Source organism: Penaeus monodon, chromosome 36 (assembly GCF_015228065.2).
Source record: "Penaeus monodon isolate SGIC_2016 chromosome 36, NSTDA_Pmon_1, whole genome shotgun sequence".
Classification (NCBI taxonomy): Eukaryota; Metazoa; Arthropoda; class Malacostraca; order Decapoda; family Penaeidae; genus Penaeus; species Penaeus monodon.
The window spans coordinates 13,371,218-13,394,047 of NC_051421.1; the positions used below are offsets into that span (position 1 = coordinate 13,371,218).

At 35.6% G+C, this 22,830-nt stretch overlaps 2 protein-coding genes and 1 pseudogene across 2 annotated transcripts in view; 1 reads left to right on the top strand and 2 right to left on the bottom strand.

Moving 5' to 3' along the window:
* LOC119595744 overlaps positions 1–9,829 on the top strand; it is a 32,748-nt pseudogene extending 22,919 nt beyond the window's left edge.
* An 813-nt stretch (positions 9,830–10,642) lies between these two features.
* LOC119595745 (general transcription factor IIF subunit 2-like) lies at positions 10,643–20,403 on the bottom strand. The gene is made up of 7 exons (XM_037944865.1): positions 20,219–20,403; positions 14,304–14,371; positions 14,043–14,176; positions 13,847–13,936; positions 13,516–13,640; positions 11,544–11,687; positions 10,643–11,257 (listed from the first exon to the last, which is right to left on the bottom strand). Exons 1-7 carry the CDS (start codon positions 20,285–20,287, stop codon positions 11,117–11,119), a joined length of 771 nt encoding a protein of 256 aa, XP_037800793.1. The 5' UTR covers positions 20,288–20,403; the 3' UTR covers positions 10,643–11,116.
* Positions 20,404–22,348: 1,945 nt separating this feature from the next.
* The window catches only part of LOC119595746 (septin-7-like), a 178,967-nt gene continuing 178,485 nt past the window's right edge, over positions 22,349–22,830 (bottom strand). Inside the window, exon 13 of the mRNA XM_037944869.1 lies at positions 22,349–22,479. Coding sequence (XP_037800797.1) covers positions 22,473–22,479 — 7 coding nt within the window. The 3' untranslated portion in view covers positions 22,349–22,472. The remainder of the gene's footprint in view (positions 22,480–22,830) is intronic.

The window sequence follows — 22,830 nt, forward strand, 5'->3', positions numbered from 1 at the left end:
AATGAGAACTTTTGCAACTACAAACTAGCAAGAGCTAGGGCTCGTAGAGTAATAAGACAAGCAAAAAGAGACTCCTGGCGGAGCTTTGTCTCTACAATCAATAGCAATACAAAAATATCGGAGGTTTGGTCCACTATCAATAAAATCAATAAGAAAAAATCACCTTTTAAAATTAACAACATCATCCACGAGGGCACTAATTTCGATTCAGCTAGAGACATTGCTAATGCACTCGCCAGGCAGTTCTCTCATACAAGCAGCTCTGCTAATTACCATCCCACCTTCCTGACCATCAAGGAAGAGGCGGAGCTGCAACCAATTCACTTTGCCACAGGAGATGACTTTGATTACAATAAAGATCTAACAATGGATGAGCTTGTCCGAGCCCTAGAAGCCTGTAGAGGAACATCCCCAGGCCCCGATGAGATTCGATATGAGATGATGAAGCATCTTAATCATGATGACATGATTAAGCTGCTAGAAGTGTACAATGAAATTTGGAAAAGTCACACTTTTCCAAACTCATGGCACTTCGCCCACATCATTCCCATATTGAAAGGAGGGGGTAATCCCAGACTTGCCATCTCCTACCGCCCAATTGCGTTGACAAGTTGCTTATGCAAGGTCATGGAACGAATTGTTAACAGTAGGCTATTGCATTTTTTAAATTCCAGTAATTTACTAGTTGACGAGCAGTGCGGCTTCCGCAAGGGACGCCAAACTCTCGATCAGCTAGTAAAGCTGGACAGTCATATTCAAGAGGCCATTGCCAAAAAAGATTTTTTGATTTCAGTATTTTTAGATATAGAAAAAGCCTACGACATGACATGGCGATATGGCCTACTCAGAAAACTTTATGCTTTTGGATTACGTGGAAACTTGCCTTGTTTTATTCAAAATTTCATTTCTGACAGAACTTTTGCTGTCAAATTATTTTCCGACAATGTCACTTTTTCGGACATTTTTGTCCAGGCAAACGGGGTCCCACAAGGAAGTGTCTTGTCACCAACATTATTTCTATGTATGATCAATGACATCTTACCAGCTCCTCCTCGGAATCTTAAATACTCACTGTACGCTGATGATTGTGCATTATGGCATTCCAGCAATAATGCAGAATTCTCAGCAAATCGCATCCAATTGGCACTGGATATGATTCATAACTGGGGCCTCCAGTGGGGTTTTAAGTTTTCCATTCGAAAGAGTATTGGGGTAATTTTTCACGTAGGAGAAAGCCGAACATCAGGCTAACTCTAGACAACCACCCAATACCTATTCAAAATTCTGCAAAGTTTCTTGGGCTACTTTTTGATAGTAGACTCAATTGGAAAGACCACATTGGTCAGTTAAAGAATAAATGTCAAAAAGCACTGAATTTATTAAAGTGCATTTCTGGTAACAAATGGGGAGCTGATAGACAGTCTTTGCTAATGGTATATAAAGCCCTGATTAGGTCTAAAGTAGATTATGGGTCAATCGTGTATGGTTCGGCATCGAGAACAAGTTTGAAAGGTTTGGATGCTGTGCAGAATGCCTGTTTGCGTGTGTGTCTTGGAGCCCTGAAGTGCACTCGGATCGAGCGTCTTGAGGTGGAGTCAGGAGTACCTCCCCTCCGACTCAGACGCGGCCAGTTAGCCTTGAGCTATGCCGCAAAGGTGACTCGAGACCCGAGCCACCCTAATGGCAATAGTGGCATTAGGCCCTTTGCCACGAGACTCCACGACCTCGTCGAGAAAGTCGGTATAGATCTCTCTACCATCGATACCCTGGTTCAGTCAAATATAGCGCCATGGGAAACTCCCAATTTTTCCATCATGGAAGCTTGGCTTCCATCAGCTAAGGCCATGGCGCCGGAGGTGGAGGTACGCCAGAGGTTCAGAGAGATCCTTATTAAACATCTCCCTTTTTTCATATATATACCGACGGCTCCAAGACAGATGAGTGTGTGGGTGCGGGTGTATGGTCGACTGAATGTGAACTAAAGTTCAGACTGCCGAATCATACATCGATCTTTCTTGCTGAACTTTTTGCCATTGATAAAGCCATTGATTTTGCACTATCGACGACCCACGATAGAATAGTAATTTTTTCTGATTCATTAAGTTCACTTAAAGCCATTAAATCATTAGAAACCACCAAAAATGAACTACTGGGTAATATCATTTGTAAGCTACATGGTGCCAATAAATCAATCAAGCTAATATGGGTACCAGGCCACTCTGGTATCCATGGCAATGAGCAGGCTGACAAATTAGCCGGGTCAACTGATGATCTGGACCTTAGCATAGTCCGTACAGATCTCAGGTGTTTTGTGTCTCTTATAAAAGCAAAAATACATCTCCTGTGGCAAAGTGAGTGGACCAGCCTCCAACTCCCAAACAAAATAAAACCAAAAATAGAACTGTGGGACACAGCCCACAGGAAAGACAGAAGGGAGGAGGTGGTGTTGGCCCGGCTCAGGGTCAATGCTACCCGAATCACCCACCTCGCTCCCTATATAGAGAGAACTTTCCCACCACAATGCCCACAATGCACCAACAGCCTAACAATAAAACATATATTAACAACATGTCCATTATACATAGAACACAGAAAACCATTAAAAACATATCTAAGAATTAAAAATACAGACTTCACATTATTAAATATTCTATCAGATGATAAAAAAAATAATCAGTAAAGTAATCACTTTTCTAAGGGAGACAAAACTTTATGACCTTATATAGATTGATAGAATAAATAGGATCCATTGGCTTAATAACCTTGGCCACATGCCGCTGGTTGATAGCCAAGAAATCCAACAAAGAAAGAAAGACTGGGTTAAAGAACAAAACTAATATTTTCAGGCTACATGATTTGACTACTCCCAAGGTGGCCCACACGAACCCACTCCTCCCAGCTGATGTTAGAGAGTGACAAGGCCATTGGTACAGTAGTAATGTTGAGGGAAACAAGAGAAGTTTTGAGGAATGTACTTAAGGAGGCTTTCTTAGGAGGTGCCCTTGCTGCTGTATTGATGGTATGCCACAGATATGATATTGCGAAATGCTGGGTTTTTTTTTCCTGGGAATGTGAAATGTGATCTGTTGTTTAAATCAGTGCAGCCAGGGGTGGCAAGTAAGTACATGCCACATCTACTGTGATTTTAGTATATTTATTGTATTTACACTTAAATTGCTCCGTAAGTGCATAGTCACTAAGGAGTCCATTACTAGTCCTACCTATGTCAACTCTTTACCTCTTTTCCTTGATTTTTGGAAATATTCTTTTTAGTCTATATTGCTATTAGTATTGTTAATAATATTATAATAATCAAAATGTCAATAATAACACTAAGTGTTGATACTAATAGCATTAGAAAAGACATTTTTCCTGAAAGGGAAACCATTTGAGGTGACATAACCCTACTAATTGCATTCTTAATACCTGAACGCTTGTGAAGTCATCTGTGTGCAAACCTAATTCCCAAAGTAAGATTGCATTGGACATTACATGTTTTTCCACCGCATTGTGTTAAGTAGTCATGTCATGAGTTTTCAAAGAAAGGATTTTTCTTTATATTTTAAATGGTGTTAGTAGTACATACAAGACAGTGTTTGATCATTTTTACATGAAATAATCATGTTTTCTATTTTAGCTGAAATTCCTGTTGCATAGGTTGATGTTATGTGTAGGCAAATCAGACATTTTTAACATAGCTCCCTTTTTATGCAGAATGCTGTTGTATTAGGGAAGTACAGCATAAATGTTACTTAGCTTGTTTGTTACTCAGTCGCATTTCTTCCCAATGACCTTAAATGACATGAATAAGGTTAAATATGTACCAAAGAAGGTGAGTGATGCCAGTCTGCTTTTGCATTTTTACATTCTTGAAATACGAGCTTAGGCTATGGAAAGTCCATAAAGTCTGAAATATATTTTCTGCATATAGCTTTGATCTTTAAATATACTGTATTTGTTGGTTCTAATGGACAACACATTTAAAGTTATTTCCTTGCCTAGGTAGAGTGTTTCATTGATTAATCATAGTTTTGTGGATTTGTTGTTCTTACTGTACCTTGCCTGTTTGTATAGTCAGGCATATCAGTTTTTTGTACAGTGGGAACTTTGAATGCAACAGATGTGCATTATGAGAAATTACTCATATATTTTATGGGGGAAGACTCAGGAACAGTAATGTTTCATTAACCTTCAAATCCATTTTTTCCTCTATGTTTTGCACATAGGAGTACCATTCAAATCATATTGGCTGAGTCAACACATAACGTGTTCTGGATGAAACAGCCCTGACAGCTGGGCAGTTGAATACCCAAGGAGTGCAGAACCTGACAGCCCTGGGCAATGCTATTAATTGGCAGAAGGTTGATTATGACTTCCAATATCACCAGCTGGAGCAGTTTACCAATATTCCAGTCATCATATTCTCAGAGGGAAGAGCGATGATCCATAGGTTAGTGTCTTGATTTTGATTATTGGTTCCAGTTTTTCCTATTAGCACTTGTATAGTAAATTTTATCATTTTCATTGATGCAGAGATCAGATTGCAGCCAAGTAACTTAGAAGTCTCTCCAGGCACAGTTGACACCAGACATTCTGAGGAGGATTCGGTCATATCTAACAGTTGCCAAGCTTAGCAGTTATAATCTCTCAGACGATATGCAGAAGGTAAGACTACTGATTTAAGATAGTGGAAAGTAGGAACAAGACAGGGGTAATTAAAGATGATTCTACGGTGGCTTAGAGGGAAAAACTACACTGTGAAATTGCATGTTGAAATTAAGAAATGGCTACAGTGAAGACAGCAAAAAACAAGTTGCCTGATTTAGAAACTTCCTTGAATGGTTCTATCCTTACTGAAAATCAGGAAAATGATGTAGGAAGATGCTTATTCTTTCTTCCTTAAAGATCATGTGTATTTTTTACAGTGATTAGGACATGTATAGTTGATAAAATGCCAGTAGCCAGTAGTTATTTTACAGGGCAGTGTGGGCCCATCATATTTTTAGAGGTAAAGCAATCAATACAATTTTGTTAAGATCTTAAACTTCCATGTACAGTGTTGCAATCTTCACAGGGATTGAATCTTATACTATTGTTATTTGAAATGCATTTGTTGTGGTCCTACTATTGTTATTTGAAATGCATTTGTTGTGGTCCTACTATTGTTATTTGAAATGCATTTGTTGTGGTCCTAAAATGCTATCTATTTAAATTTTGCCAAAAAAGACAATTCTTCTCTTGAAATTCTTCAGACGGTGCAGAATGATTTTGTTGACAGCCGGAAGAATGACAGTGGTATTTCTGCAGAGGACCTCCACAACCTACTTATATTGACATAGTGAGTGCACAGAGTGTTTTATTTGTCTCTCTCTTCAAACTAAAACAAAAGGCAATGGTTACCCCATTAATAGCAGGATGATCTATCTCTGTCTCTTTTGCTAGCTGCAGTCACTGAGGAGAAAGCTCTCAGGTAGGCTTTCTTTAGCCTCATTAACTAATGAACCATTTCAGCTGCAGCCAAGAGCATAGAGAGCAGGGTAACTATATGGTTCCCAGGCTTCTAATTTTTCCCTCATGCAGCTGACTCCGCACACACCCATCCTGTGGTTCAGTAAGGAAGTGGGAGCTCCTGTCATGAATGAATTAACCCCCACCAGTCCTATTCATCATTATTATGGCTTGCTATGTCATCTGTGGCCAGTTTCAAAAACTAGCATCCTCCCCACACTTTTTTTTTGCATTATAAGTGAGAAATGTGTATCCACTGGTATATCCCTATTCCCCAGTTCCCTTAGACCTCTCTCTACCAGAGCCAACAATATAGTTATGTTTCCTGCCTCTTTCTTGTGAATGGGACTTTGTGTGAGTGTGTTGTGAATGGGACTTTGTGTGAGTGTGAAATAGTAATTTCTTGTGGCAGGGTTTTCAAAGTATGGGTCACACCAAGTACCGGGTCACATGCTCATCTTCAGTGGATCACCACATGATGATGATGATGACCACAATGACGATGATGACGATGACGATGATGATGGAGTGAGTGTGAGAGCAAATGAGTCTGGGGATAGGAGGGACACTTGCGTACAAATATGTTAGAATGGACATACTGAGTTGTGAAGGTAGTGTACAAAATCAAACCAGGTTGTGATGAAAAAATGTGAAGACCCCTGCTTTATGTCATATTTCATGTAGCCATTACCTACCCTTCTTATTCTCTCCCAAAGTCCTCCACCATACATTTTACCTTCTATTAGATCTGATGTATTATTGTCTTTGTATTATTTGTACAAGTAGATACATGTTGTATTGTCTTGTATGGTAAAGGCTTGCTGCATTATATGTATTTATATTAATTTTCCATTATGTGAAATCAAGCTCCTGAAATACCATGAACCAAATTTAGCTTTAGTGAAATAAAAAATAAGGGAAAAAGGAGGGGGTAGACAAACAGAAGTTGGGAATTTTTATGACAAATTTCTCTGACTTCTTCAATTTTCTTTTCAATCTTTTTGGTGTAAGTTGTGGAGAAAACTATCTCACTGCTGATGTGAAGAAATGTACAAAGATTCTTGAAAATGAACGTAAATTACGTTTGCACACCAACACTGTGAAATATAATTTCTAGAGAACTTAAACTTAAATCAAGGCTATTTTGATATTTGACATAGTTTTTAAAGAATATTTATATTAAAAATTATTGACTCCACAATTAAGCTTTATGATAGCAGTAAATTGTTCATCTGTTCATGAAAAGAGGGTAAATACTAACTCTTCATATACTGATAGAAACTTTAAGGATGAAGTTTTTCCTTACCTATGCAGTATTTAATGAACAAAGAAAAAATCGGTATTCAAAATTTCTCATAGGTTACTGGGCCCAAAAAATTATTATTATTAAGTTGCACATTCCCTCCTGAAAATCTGTGACCTGATAAAATCCTTTTGCATCTTAATTTAGATTTTTTGGTTTTCTGTTTTCTAAACAAAAAATACAAGTATAAGAGTTTAAAGGAAGTAATTTGTCTTGAATAATAATGTACAATATTTGAAAGTAGGGGATTTTAAAACATTTCAGTGAGGCCAAGTTGACACAATTTCCTTAAAAAAAATATATATTTTCAGAGGATTTCATTTGTTGCTTTTATATGAAAGTATATATATATTATGATTGTCCAACTGCTGTTTTTTATAAATGTCCAGAAAACTTATCATTCATGAGTTAGTTTATTACCCTTGGAATAAATTTTGTTGTAAAATAGCCTGATCATGAATGACTATAGATATCTAAGCTTTCACCCTAAACTTCATTCCCATAGAAAATTATTAAACTGCCACTTGTTCATTGTTATTCATGGGTTTTCTAAAGGCAATGGTCCAAACAAGTATTTATCACTAACCTATTCCAGTTTTCCTTTTCTATGTTTATTACTGTGGTCACAATACCACTATAGGATCAAAATTTGCATCCTCCAGAATGTAAATATGTTATATATTCATATTCTTTATATTCATTTTTTTTGCAGGTCTGTCTTGTTCATGAATATTCAGTTGTCAGAAAATGAATTTGTTACATAGTCAATGATAAATTTAGAAGTAGGCACACCTCTTAATTGTTTTAGGGATGTGTAGAGCCCTTTCTTGAGGGGAATGTGTATCCAATATGAAACCTGTCAGTCCAGTAAATATCCTTTTTTCTGATGTGCAAACAACAGTAAAATTTACCACTGCCTAATGTCACTGCTGTCTTATGAAAGGGCCAAGTTATGGCCAAAGTGTCAGGATATTGAGAAGAATACATATAATGCCCATTACCCTCTGTGTTAGATAGCTTTTTAACTAGTTAGTAAAAAAAAAAAAAAAAAAATACTACAAAGGTCCATAGAAAAAAAAAAAATTACATCAGTAATAGGTTGCTTCTTTCGCAACTTCTATAGCAGCTTTGGAAGACGACACTTGGAAACTTGTGGGCAGTTCCACTGCTGATTTTGAAACAACTAAGACAATGTAGCAATGCATGTCAAAGTATGACCATCACCTCTCCCACACTCCTGGACTTTTTAACTCAATGTCACCAGGAAAATGCTGTGCTCATTTTTTAAATTCTTGGTGAAATGTCTCTGCACATAGATGGCTCTGCAAGTGCTTAGCCACAAAGGAGTCAATTAGTAGACCTTGTGATCTTACCTGATTTCACCTTTCCTTAAATTGGCAGAATTTAACTAATGCTGTGAATATCTATGGTGTTACTTTTATTACAAACATTGTAATTACTATAATGGTATTGACATTAGTAACAGCAATATAAGATAATGTAAAAAAAGAAAAAGAAAAAGAAAAAAAAAATTAAAATGATAATGAAAATCAAGGAAAAGGGTAAAGAGGTAAGACAGGCAGTACTTGTAATTGGCTCATTGGTGACTTAGTACAAGTGTAGCCATCTATATGTAAAAACAGTTAATAAAGCAAACTCAGTGGGCATGGCATGTATGTACATGCTATCCCAGTTAGCTTTGGGTTAATTTTGGGGGGAGGATCTTCAAGAAACATCCACTAAGCAACAAGCCACTTCATTTCAGGATCATACTGATAAATCCTAAGTTTATCAAGTAACAAAGCCATGCTGTCTTGGGTAAGATAAACTGATCCAGCCAATCCAAGACCTAAGAGGTGAAATTAGAGACATAGTCTCCAATTTTGTTAAGGCCAGCTGAGTCTCAATGGGTCATTGACTGAGTTTTCCCCGAGTAGGGATTCTGAAGTCAGAATATAAGAGAAGGAACTGGCAACCTTACTCTATTATCTTGCAACTTAGGCCCCATCCAGATGATTGGGCAAATAATATTCTAAACCAATATTTACAGGGTGGTTGGTAGGCACAAGTGTAGATGACGTCACAAGCAGAGAAATAACGGGCAAACCATGAAATGGTTATACCTGTTGTTGAGGCACTGCTGGCTGGGTTGATTGCTGGTATGGATCAACTATACTGCCAGACACTTTTAAAGAGATTTTAGGTGTGTCAAATCCAGCAGGCACATCACCTTGCCACTTTAGTTCCTTTAGTATGGCAGTGATGCTTCCTTTCTCAAAGTTTAGGCCTAACTTAACTTGGAAGTGGTTATTCTGGAATTCTCTTGTACCAGCTTCTGCACAGCAGCAATGGTTTCTGTAATGGCATCTGTATTTGGTACCCTTCCTGTGGTTGGAAAAAAACCGTAAAAGCTAAGCACTAATATGCAGGAGCTATAAAAGATGATGAGAAATTATTGTTGATGTTTTGATGAATACACTACCTTTGGCCTCCATCCAGAGTATACAAAGATGATTTGGAAAATAAAAGTTCCCACAGAGGACAGTTTTTCTATTGTAGAAACTCATACTTTCCTGATGTTTGGCCTTTAATTATCAGCACATCCTCCTACCTCATGCTAGTTATTTTCATCCCTATCTGTCCCTTTGGGACTGGGTGAGAGTGATATATATCTTTTTAAAAATTGCAATGGTGATAGGAATGTCTTGTTTTAGGAAATTGTTGGTAAGTGGAGGGTGACAGGGATGTCTCTCATGAGTGCACAAATCTCTTGGAGGGAGATTGACTTAGCTAGTTCCAAGAAAGGGTACCTGTATTACTTCCACCAGTACATGAGGGTGGGGTGTACCATCCATGAGCCATTGCCTGGGAGAGTCTCTAAGGATGACATAGTGGTGCAGGATGTGTTACAGAAAATGGAATAATAAAAAAATATAAAAAAAATTATGCATTGTTACTTATTGTCACAATACCTAGATTTTTCCTTCTCCTTTTCCTTCTTCTCCTTCTCCTTCTTCACCTTCTCCTTCTTCACCTTCTCCTTCTCCTTCTCCTTCTCTCCTTCTCCTTCTCCTTCTCTCCTTCTCCTTTTCCTTCTCTCCTTCTCCTTTTCCTTCTCTCCTTCTCCTTTTCCTTCTCTCCTTCTCCTTTTCCTTCTCTCCTTCTCCTTTTCCTTCTCTCCTTCTCCTTTTCCTTCTCTCCTTCTCCTTTTTCCCTTCTCTCTTCTCCTTCTCCTTCTTCCTTCTCCTTCTCCTTCTCCTTTCTCTCCTTCTCCTTTCTTCTTCTCTCCTTTCCTTTTCCCTCTCCTTCTCTTCCTTCTCCTTCTCCTTCTTCTCCTCCTTCTCCTCCTCCTTCTCCTTCTCCTTCTCCTTCGGCTCCACTCTGAGCTAACCAGGTCATGTATCAAGATTAGAAAAATCCCATCAAGATACATAAAATTATATTCAAACTGTCCTTGGCAAGAGGAGAAAAACTGCTGAAATTGTAAATTAAGGCAGATGATGTGGTCTGGAGGACAATTCATTATTTGGTTATATAAGGTTTCTTTCATATCAAGAACAAAGTCTAATAATAATAATAATAATAATAATAATAAAAAAATAAATAAAAATAAATAAATAATAATAATAATAATAATAATAAAAAAATCCTGCGATGAGACGAGAATTTCAGTGTAATAATGAGTACAAGTGATTTAAACATTACGATCATGTGATAAAAGTTACTGAACTTCATTGTAATCCTTAAAAGCACAACATGAAGGATAATTCACAACTTTATCAAATTATTTTCATTATATACATATTTAACAAGGGAAATATGAAGAGCAACAAACCTTGCTTTTTTATTATATCTAGAAAAGGTCATAATAATTTCAAACATTTCTATAGGCTAAAACCCCTTGCTGTAAAAGTATTACCACAGAAATTATTTTAAAAAATCATACCACAGCCTAATACTTTGAAATGGACACGTTTGACATGGAGGAGCTACATGTAGGAATCTTTACACAAATTCAATCTTTATAAAATCAATAGTAAATGTGTACATTATTATTATTATTATTATAAAAAAAAAAAAAAAAAAAAAAAATTATACCTGCATCAATAAAATTTACCAGAAAGTAATAGATAAAAAAAAAAATAATAATAATAATATTTTTTCTTCCTACTCCAAAGACAATAAAAACAAAAGGTACCAACTCTTTGTATATACCATAACACAAAAAATGAAACCATGGCATGAGGATGGGGAGTTCATCACGATGAGCCTCATGATAAGAATGCCTTAGCGAAGTTCAAATCCTTAGTCACTATTAGGATCATCTGCAGCCTCTACCTCGTCAGCCTTATAATGCCGGTACTCCGGCTTTAATTCCCACATGTTCCTGTGAGGGTTCTTGACATTGTAATCACATACTTCATTCAGTATCTCCTTCAGATATGTCTGATGAAAGAAAAAAAAAAAAAGAATGTTCATTATGACCACTGTTAAAGTGAAAGCAAATATTTTTAAATGACATTTCTATTTAATATTCTACATAAGAATGCATCATCATGTCTCGTACTATATGAAGTAATTCTAACTTGTTTTAGAAAGCGTTGAATCTTTAGAAAGACTGAACAGTATACTGGTATTGAAATTTAATTTTGTACATGTAAAGGGAACACTTTCTCCAGAAAATGGGCAAAATAGTTTTATTTCTTCAAAATATACATGTAAAAAAACTTACAATTGGTTGACGTGTAATTTTCTGCAGATCCTTGATGTTATAGTACTGATGTTTTTCAAAGGCAGCAAAGAGCATTTCCATGACTTTGTCCTTATCATCACGAGCCTTTTTACCCTCAGCTTTCTTACGTTCTTCTACCTCAATCTAGTAAGAAAAAGGCAAACCAGATTATATTTAAAAATTAGTATTAATCTAAAAATCACTGATGTAATTCTAACACTAAACTTGTACCCTACCTGTCATTCAAATGTTCCCCCCCCTGTGATATGAGTGGCTTGATCTGGAAATCATAGTCAAAACTTAAAAAAATCAGTCAAGACAAATTGACTATGTGGTATCTCTCCTTCCTCTTTCAGTGGTTATTAAAATCTGATATCTTCTACAATGGTGCCTTTAGAGGAGTGTTGTGCCACTGCTTAAGGCCTGATCACACAAGCACTTTTTCCATAAATTTTTGCTTTTCCTTATCAATTTTCTGTATGATAATGGCCCAAACATATTACAAAGTACCACTGCTCCCAAAAATACAATCATAGCACCAAAGAGGAACCTAGGAATAACATGAACACACGCACACACACATTACATTATTTTGATAAAAAAAATAGTTGGAAGTGACTACTAAATTGTAAAGAGAAATATTCTAGAATATTAGATTATGTTTACAAGTGGAAATGCAAAAATTAACAGAAAAAGGGGCTAGTGTGCCACTGAGGATGACAAAGTGAGTTAATGAACTTCAATAAATAGGCCCAAAAAGGCATGGAAAACGGTGATGATGCCCTCTGCAGGTTCTAGAGTTGTTTTTGGTAACTCGTCTGAAAGAAATTCATGTAGTTTGAAGCCAGGTGCACATTCACACCTTTGGGGCGAACATTTGAATGGTTCTCCATAACATTTCAATGTTTAATAAGAAGGACTTTACTATAAATATTATTCAACATTTATAAACATAAAAACATGTTGTATATAATAATGTACCTCTTATTGCATATATGTTTGCTTACATAATACTGCTGCATCAACATTATGTAAATTGAGCAATATCATATTGCAATTGTGCAAGTCTTTAGGCTAAAAGTTTGTGTGCGTAGAAAACACATTACATAACTGCCTGCTAAAATACTGCCAAAATTCTCCCACGAGATTAGTTTGTACATAGAGATAGACTTAAATAGTGGAGATAGACTTTGCTAGAGAACCGTTTTAGAAACTGCAAAGAGAAATAAATATGTAAATATGTATGGCTGAATGTACCTTTTTCTTATAAATCTGATAGCTCTTTAGTTAAGTAACCAAAGTTGATAGGGATGGTATATAAATAAACACCATGCATACTCTGAGTTTAGTTTTTAAAAAATGTGTTAACAAATAGATGGTTCTCAATCACCAAGAAGTCAATTACAAGTCTTATTTTAACTTATCTTACCTGTGCCCTTCACCTTTATTTTTGCAATAACTTTTTTGTTTACATACTATTTGTAATGTTAATAACATTATAATAATCATATTGCCAATAGTGATAAAAACATTGATATTAACACATTTAGAAAATAAATATTCTCCCTGAAAACTCAAGGAAAAGGGAAATCAGGTGAGGTCACATTGGTTTACTGACTGACCCCCTTGGTGGCTGACCACTTGTGGAACCATCTATGTGTAAACACATTTTACAAAACAAAACAAAACAAAAAAGTGAACATTAAATATTCCCACAGCATTTCATTAACTTATACAGCTTTTTTATATTTGTAACTTACCATTACTCTTGCAAGAGATCATTTAACAAACAAAAAAATTATGGTACTCTTAAACATCACTATTATCAGATACATACTGATTAAATCCCATTCTTCATAGGGTGAGAAATGTATATAAATTAGGGGTCCCATTGCAAAACAAGTAATTTAAACATATAAATTAATATGGATAAGAGTTATGTAAAATACAGTTTAATAAGTAACTAACTTACAGTATGCTTGTGAGCCGCAATAGGGCGGTAGACTGTGACAGGCCTCGAGATAAACATCGACTGGCGACATGGCTGGGCTGCCTTCTTTACTGCTTCTCGCTTCTGGTTCAAGTAATATGTATCCACTGAAAAAAAAAAAAAAAAAAAAAAAAAAAAAAAAAAAAAAAAAAAAAAAAAAAAAGATAAATAAAAATTTAGATCTATACTTCCAAGTCATTATTTCATAATAACAATTCAACACTATGCATTTTACACTTTTTTGCCAAGGTTTTATTAGATACATTATATCCAATACCTGGATAATATTTTTAAAGTTGATAAGACCACTAACCAACTGGCTGACACTCAAATTTCTGGATGACCTGCCCTTCCATAAATAGTTTCTCTGTCTCTGGAACCACAGCATCACTGCTTCCACTGGCTGAAATGAGTAGAACTGTTCATTAAAAAATTCACAACACATAAAATAACCATATCAAATACTGTTGGAACTATATCAGGTATAAACAGCTACAGTGTATACTTACAGACTGTATGTGAAAACACCCCTAAAGTTTGTTCTTTTACACTGTGTAAAATGAATTTGTGTTCTCTTGGGGTCTTGCTATCCATCAAGTTTTCTGCAGACTTGAACGTAACTGTTGGTACCTTTCCTGGGGCCCTAAATAAAATCAAAATTAAAATTCATTTAATCACACAGCTCATGAAAATGTAAATAAGAGAGTGTATCTACATATTTGACTGATACACCAAAAGAAAGAAGAAAAAATGAATGTCATTATACATACTTGTTAATTCTGAGCTTCCCAACATCTCCTGGGCATTCTACCCACTTATCTTTCATATACTTGGGAATCTGTAAATATGTAGAGCATATTCTTAGCTTCAGGATTCAGCATAGTAACTTTCCACTCATAATTCAAGTCTCATTTCTAAAATGATCCTAATACTTAGAACACTTAATGTGACATCATTTACCATGACAAGTGCACATTCCATTTTTGTGATGAATAATTCGCATTATGTAGCCTAAGAGATGTATGATACCACTGGGCAGTGTTGATTAACAATTAACAAATCTGGTGATAACTGTTGACACATGGCAATAAAAAATGACACTTTAATACACCTCACAGCCCATCAAAACCATAGAGCATGTTAATGGATTTCCTTTTTTTGCAGACATGTCACTTATTGTTTGTGTCAGATACAAATTTCCTGACATTTTTTGGTAAATGTTACTAAAAGATCCTAATGATTAATTTGAACAATTTTGGCTCTCTATATACATATATATATATATATATATATATATATATATATATAATAGAAGATAGATATATATACATCCATATATACATATATATGTATATTTATATGCATATATCATATTCATGTGTATATATATATGTATATAAATATATATATAAATATACATATATATATACACATATTTATATGTATATGTATATGTACGTATATGTATATATGTGTGTGTGTGTGTGTGTGTGTGTGTGTGTGTGTGTGTGTGTGTGTGTGTGTGTGTGTGTGTGTGTGTGTGTGTGTGTGTGTGTGTGTGTGTGTGTGTGCGCGCGCGTTTGCGTTTGCGTACGTACGTGTGTGTGCGTGCGTGCGTGTGCATAGCCACTGGTATATCACATACTTCATATCGTAATATCATGTATTCTGTAACACTGCTATCAGAGAGGCCTGTATAAAATAAATTCATCGTCTGTGCCACAACCGCTGAGAAGGCCTCGGCGAGTACCACAGGGTTCAACACATCAGCCAGAAGAGCTGACCTGTCAAAAAACGTGTTTGTGCGAGGGGTCGTGCCATCTGAAGTGATGGCGGCTCTTCGTATGATCGACGCTGTAAGATAATAAGATCGCGGCCTAACTAATGTATAACATATGAAGTAGAATATTGCTTGACATTGAAGACTATGTTTAAAGTGTGAGGGCAGTTCGAGGGGAACCTCCATACCGTCGAGAGGCTCATATCAGACCGTTAAGCTGACAGTCTGTTTCCGCAATGCACATGTAGCCAATATTTGTAGAAAGTTCTTCATTATATAATCTAATATACGTTGTTATTTAGCGGCTTTGTATATGTATTCATTTGTAAAAGCGATGTACTAATTAACAGGTTTGACCGCTATTGAATAAACATGCGAGTGCTAGGCAGTGGTATCAATATCCCCACACCCATTGACAATCCAATCCTAGGCGTTCTTCGGCGGCAACAGTATGTATAACGTATATCTATATATACACATGTATATGTGTATATATGTATGTATAAATATACATATATATACATATACATATATATATACATATACATATATATACATATATATATACATATACATATGCATATATATACATATACATATGCATATATATACATATACATTATATAACATATAAACATATATATACATATAACATTATATATACATATATATATACATATACATATATATATAACATAATATATTATATACATATAATTATAAATATATATATACATATATACATATATATACATATATATACATACATATATATACATATATGTACATATATACGTATATATACATATATATACATATATATACATATATACATATATAATATATATACATATATATATACATATACATGTATATGTATATATACCGAGATGGGAGCACAAGCTGAACCAGCTGGAACAGCTGCTGCTCCCACGACCAAAGTCCAAAATACTTGCCAAAAGGGCGGCCCGAAGCAACCTAGGCCAGAGACAGACTCCGGGGGAGAGTCTGGACCCCTTAGGCATTTCCCACAGTTTAAGGTTCCCTGTAAACCTGAAGGCTTCAACAATGCCTACCAACAGGTGAGAGCATTGGAAATACTGAGAAAAACCAGGTTTGTCATTCTGGGTTGCCAGAGAACAGGGCATGATCCACATCTGATCACCACCCTTAATCTGGGTAACTGGGCACCTACAACCTCAGAATGTATGTGCCTGAGCCACTCTGGTGCTTCAAGTGCCAAAAATAAGGTCACCAGGTTAGCTGCAAGGCCAAGCCCAAATGTGGTGCTTGTAGCAAGGCCCACAACACCGAGGTGTGCCTTTAGGCACACAAGGAAGGACAAAGGGACACAACAGCCAAATGTCCCAACTGTGCCAAGAGGCCTGGAGCCTGGCTTGCTCTGTCAGGAAAGAGGTGGGCCTCAGGCGACAGGTTGCTAAAAAGCAACCAAACTTTGTTCCTGCTCCCCCAGGCACCCATGTCTGGGGACAGAAAAAAAGAGAAGAGGCTCCTCGACCTCCTAAGAGGATGCAAGTTCCTCTCCAGCCGACACTGGATATCTCCAATAAAAAAGGAGTTTCCGGTCATTACAAAAGTGAAAAAAAGAGGAATATAGGTTCAAAGAGCAATGCAAAAACCTCCCCAAGAGGCGATAATCTCCTCTCTGATGAGGAAGATATGACTCTCCTGTAGACTGCTGTAGTCACTGCCGTAGCAACAGCTTTGGAGAGGTCGAGTGAGGAGGCGGAGAAGGTAGTAACGGTCACCATCACGAAAATGACCCAGACTGTTGCAGTTCTGAAAGAGAGGAAGCTCGATAGAGCAAACCAGCCCCACCCTCACCCAGGATGAGACTCCCCTCCCTACTCCAACCCTGGCCATGCCCTCACAGGCAGAGCCAAAGCAGGATGAATCTGTGCAGTCAGTGCCAGAACAGGCTAACCTTACTGGGTAAAGCCAGCAAAGAAAAAGACTCACAGATAAAGCCTGACAAGAGAAAAGCCAAGCTAACAAAAGTCAGAGCTACCAAAGGCTCTCCACCTCCCAGTGGACCCATGGATAGTCTGACAAACAGCCCAAAAACAGACTTCACAATGGAGTTGTCAGACTGATATATCAGACTCTGAATCCCAATATAAAGATGCCTCAGATGTAACTAACACCAAGCAACATCATGACACACAATCTAAGCATACTACAGTGGATCACCTATGACTTCAATACAAGAAATGTCATCCTCCACGCAATAGTGAACATTGAAATTGTCATGCTCCACGAGACATTAACAGAGGGGACTGTTCGCTTTTCAGGGTATCATGTCTTCATGCTGCCAAGCACAGCTGGCAAAAGAGGCTAAATCACCGTGGTCAAAGCAATAGTCCCCTGCTGTGCAATAGCCAATGCACCGCACTGTGGAGATGATGTTGAATCTCTTGTTGTTGAGATTCACCTGATGGGGGGCCCTCTCAAGCTGTACAATGTGTACAGCAGGCCATTCTGTAGGAACTTAGACATCAGCCAGGTCTGTGCTACTGCAGCACAAGATTGAATGATCATAGGGGGAGACTTCAATGCACACCAGCCCATCCCGGCTCCCTGCAGGGCAGCGGTTGCATAGGCAATGTGCTTGAGACATTCCCCGAGATCGCTCTATTCATCCAAGAGCCAACACATGTCAGTGAAGGGGTCCTAGACTTCACCTTGGCCACTGCAGCTTGAAGGCGAGAATCAGATGGTGTGCAAATGCCACAACCAAATCCAAGAAGGAAAACAGACAAGGCCAACTGCCAAGCCTTTCAGAATGCCTTGACCCAGTGTTTTAGATACAATGAATCCCCACAGAGTGAAAATGTGGAAGTGCTTGAAGCCAGATTTATCAATGCTATAAATCAAGCAGCCTCACAGACCATACTTAAAACTCTGCCTTGGTCCAAGAGTTACAAAGATGCCTGGTACTTTAATGACGATATTAAAAAAGTCAATCACAGAGTGAACATATGCAAAAACAATTCCGAAGGCAAAGAACTCGTGACAACCTAGCACTCCTAAGGGAAGTTGTCAGGGATGCCAAGGAACTAAAAAAAAAAATACAAAAATATATATATATACCAAAGTATTACATGTTCCCCAACTTACTATCAACTTGATAATTCCCTAGTTCCATGTCACAATTTTTTCAAACATTTAAGGCGCCATGCCTGGGATTGCCCTTCACCTGACCAAGGGGATGGTTGATGGGGGGCTGCCCCCCCAAACATCCCCCAGCAAACAATGTCTGCACCTCAGTATGTACAGCAAGATAGAGCTGGTGCTCTGGTACATCAAGTTGACTTGGCCTTTGTGTTTTTTTTCTATTATTCATGGTGTTACCATTTGTGCCTGCTGCAAGTTTCTGTATTTTTTTTTTTTGTTTCATACAGTCATCCAAACGTGCAATCATTATTCCTTCTTTCAATTATCCACGCTCGCAAAAGATATGAATGAAAATACTGGTAATATTTATGAAGTGACTGCAATACTCTGAGATTAAGCTCAATTACTCCAGCCATTCCTGGCTATAGTAATTCCATAAACACTGCCATATGAACTAAAGACTTTCTAACACCGGGGGCTTTACCCCCAGATACCCTTCCGATTGTAGTATTTTCCTATCAATGGATTTGCCCCTGGACCCCAACCCAAACCTGTGGACTTACTCTCCATGCAGCATTTGTCGTGACCTGTTTTCTTAATTTCTGACATTATTCTTTACGTGTGCAGATTATTTCATGTAACAGTGAATCTGTTTTTTCCCATTCTTTATGATATTATTAAATTTTCTCATACATATATACCAAAGTATTACATGTTGCACATCTTTCTTATTGCAAAAGAAATATCATGGATGAAGTGTTTTATTTTCAGACATTCTGTCCATTACAAACAAACTCTACCTTGTACTACATGGTTATGAAAAAGTAAAAATAAAATTATTACCAATTTGGCTGAAGTTCATTGTCTATTGCAAACAACCAAAACTGATGGATTTGGTGTGCCATCACAGCACACAACAAAATCAAGTTAAAAGCATTCGTAGTCATGTAGGATGGGCAATTATTTTAATCCCTGTGGCATGAAGTGACCACTACAGCCTCTGAAATATCTGATGTACAGGCAAAGGTAAATAAATTCCATTTCACATTCTATTGCAAATATTAGTACTAAGCTTTTACCATATTTGACAATAATCATCACTATGGTTTGCAAGCTCTCAGACTGATACGTGTTGAAAAAATTTTATTCGAGAGACATCCTCATAGACTACATAGGCTGCAATGATGGCTTGAGAAAGAACTATCAATAGCGCAACTTTTGGACTTGTAGACCATAACTGTCTTGGTGAAATATGGCAGTTTATCAACTTTGCCATTTGGGGAATACAATTTACGCTACTCATCAATGAGTTAAATGTGATGAAAAACAACAGCATAACATTAAACAACAAAGGAACACTGCATCCCATTTTTTTTTTTTTTAGGAACAGTTTACCTTGTATCATATGGCTGTGTCAAACCAAAACCATACCTAATATAGAGCGCACTTACCTCCTCTAGTTTACCTTATCTTCATAATTAACTTTATTACCTCCCTTACCATATTGCATAAGCATAAATAAATGGTTTAAAAGAGATATACTTGATGTTGGCAAAATCCTCATAACACGTTGTGTGTGAATATGCAATAATAATAATAAAAAATTAAAAAAACCTTCAAATACAATTATTAAAACTAGAACTATTAAGAATTAGATACCGTTATAAAAATCCAAAACCAGATGGTCTCTTTTCATGATTAAGCAAGATAAACGATAATCGACAGAGAGGAAAACCCAACCTACACCAAACACACATACATAGGACTTACTTTCACCAACCAAACACCACGACTACAATTAGTGTTATCCAGATCCTTTTCGGCGTGTGAAGAACTCATCCTTGTTGCCTTCAGTGAACAAAGGAAAGCCAAAACCCTGCAAGAAAGCGTAGCAGTGAGATTTCACCACAAGACACCAATTCCGACTGAGCTCTGTTGTTTACATGACGCGCATTCGTTGTTGCTGTGATTTTTTTCTCCCTTACTTATTATATATATATATATATATATATATATATATATATATATATATATATATATATATATATATATATATATATTTTTTTTTTTTTATTTTTTTTTTTTTTTTTTTTTTTTTTTTTTTTTTCTTTTTTTTTTTTTTTTTTTTTCTTATCTTTTTATACTTATCAGTTTACTTATTTACTTTTAAAAAATTCTTACTTACTTGTCTTTTTTACTTACTTATCTCTTTATGTTTATTAATTTACTTATTTACTTTTAGATAAGTTTTATGTATATTGGGAACGATTTTATAACCTCGAGTTTGATCAATTCGTATATTGATAGCACTTTAGATTTGAAGTGTAAAAATATAACATTAACCACACCTCTATTAATTTAACAATATGATTAGTTCATATATTGATAGCACTTTAAAATGATATGTATATATACATATATATATATATATATATATATATATATATATATATATATATATATATATATATATATATATATATATAGCATTAAGGTGGCATGGTCATTAATAAAAAAAAAAAAAAAATCCTAAATAAATAGGCCTAATCGTATCTTTCCACACATAATATTTTGCTTTACCATCACTGTTAATGAATAATAAAAAAATAAAAAAAACTCACATTATACATGTTTAGCACCATCAGTGTCTTCAATATTCCAATAATTTCCTTTTTGGGCTGAGATCAGTTCTTTCATATACAACCATTAACCTCAAGTTATTTGCCTTAGTTCCCTATATGCCATGAAATTTCGCAATGTTACGAATTCTTGCTAAACTACGAGCGATTGATTGCAAGTTTTTTTTTTTTTAAGCTATAAGAAAAAATCTTGAGTGAAATCATTGCTTTCCATGTTGTAAAGAAAATACGCTGCCATATATCCGCCTCCTCCAAATTCCGATCGAGACTGGAATTTCAGAAGAGTACTTTCAAAAAGAGAAATCGAGAGACACGGCTAAGGGGGAGAGAGAGGTGGCAGCCTATCGTCATTGCTATTGTTAGCGTTATGCAGATTTTTTTTTATATCTGTCATTATTATTATTATTATTATTATTTATCATTATAATAATAATAATTATTATTATTTATTATAATTATTATCATTATTATTATCATTATTATCATTATTGTTATCATTATCATTACCATTATTATTATCATTATTTTTTTTTCCACATTTTTTCTATTTTTTCCATGTTTTTCCATTTTCATTTTTATTTTCATTTTTTTTCATTATATTTATATTTATTTTTCTTTATTTTTTATTCATTTTCATTTTCATTTTTTTTTTCATTTTCATTTTTTATTATTTTCATTTTCATTTTCATTTTCATTTTTATTTTTATTTTTATTTTTATTTTTATTTTTATTTTTATTTTTATTTTTATTTTTATTTTTATTTTTTTTTTATTTTTATTTTTATTTTTATTTTTATTTTTATTTTTATTTTTTTTATTTTTTATTATTTTTTTTCTTTTATTTACTTATTTATTTTTTGTATATTTTTTTCTGCATTTTTATTTTATTTTTATTTTTATTATCATAATAATAATGATTATTATTATTATCATAATATAATGATTATTATTATTATCAACATTACTAATATTATTACTGTTATCATTGTTATTATCATTAGTCTTATCATGATTATTATTATCATCATCGTAATCAATAAACCGTTATCATCATCATTATCAAGTTTATTATTATTATCATTGGCATTAATATCATTATGATGATGACACGCCTCATTGCAGTCACTTGACCGTAGACAGATCAAGTGCTGAAAATGCTAACAAAATCGATAATGATAACAATTACGATTCATGTGTAATTACGTGTGGGTTTGTGTGTGTGTGTGTGTGTGTGTGAAGGGGGAAAAAAACAAAGAAGACACTTAATTTCCACTCTTTATTGATAGCAAATTTCTCAGCGAAAGATTTTTTTTCTCTTCACGCAAGCCCCTCCGTTGCTGCTGCTTGGGTCTCCTCCTACTGCTTGCACTGGAGGTTGCGCGCTCGTCAAGTACTTCATCGTTTTTGAAAGAAAAAAAATTCTCTAACACTGATTATTGATATTATGACACGAAGGATACCAAAGTCTTGTATAGAAATTTATAAAATGCCCCGTTGGAGGAAAATATTCTGTAGAAAGTCTTTTACTAAAAGACATTGCAGAAGGCTCCTCCCCCGGTGTAGCAGCCCACATTAACTCCCTCCCAGAATATACCTGGTTATAGTCTGGGCTAGCCCAGAATAACCCCTGGGCTATAATTGGGCCTAGCCTACTTTATGCATCCGGATATAAAATAGGCTAGTCTAAACTATACCCCCTAGGCTAGAATATACCGCTGTTACAATCAGTAGATTTTTTCTTCTT

Bases quoted from the DNA above. Each gene is read 5' to 3' on its own strand.
- LOC119595745 (XM_037944865.1), bottom strand. From the start codon at position 20,287: ATGAGTTCTTCACACGCCGAAAAGGATCTGGATAACACTAATTGTAGT. The intron at 14,177-14,303 runs GTATGTATAATG...GATTTTATTTAG, and splicing joins GGGAAGCTCAGAATTAACAA to GGCCCCAGGAAAGGTACCAA. The intron at 13,641-13,846 runs GTTAGTGGTCTT...TTTTTTTTTCAG, and splicing joins ATTTGAGTGTCAGCCAGTTG to TGGATACATATTACTTGAAC.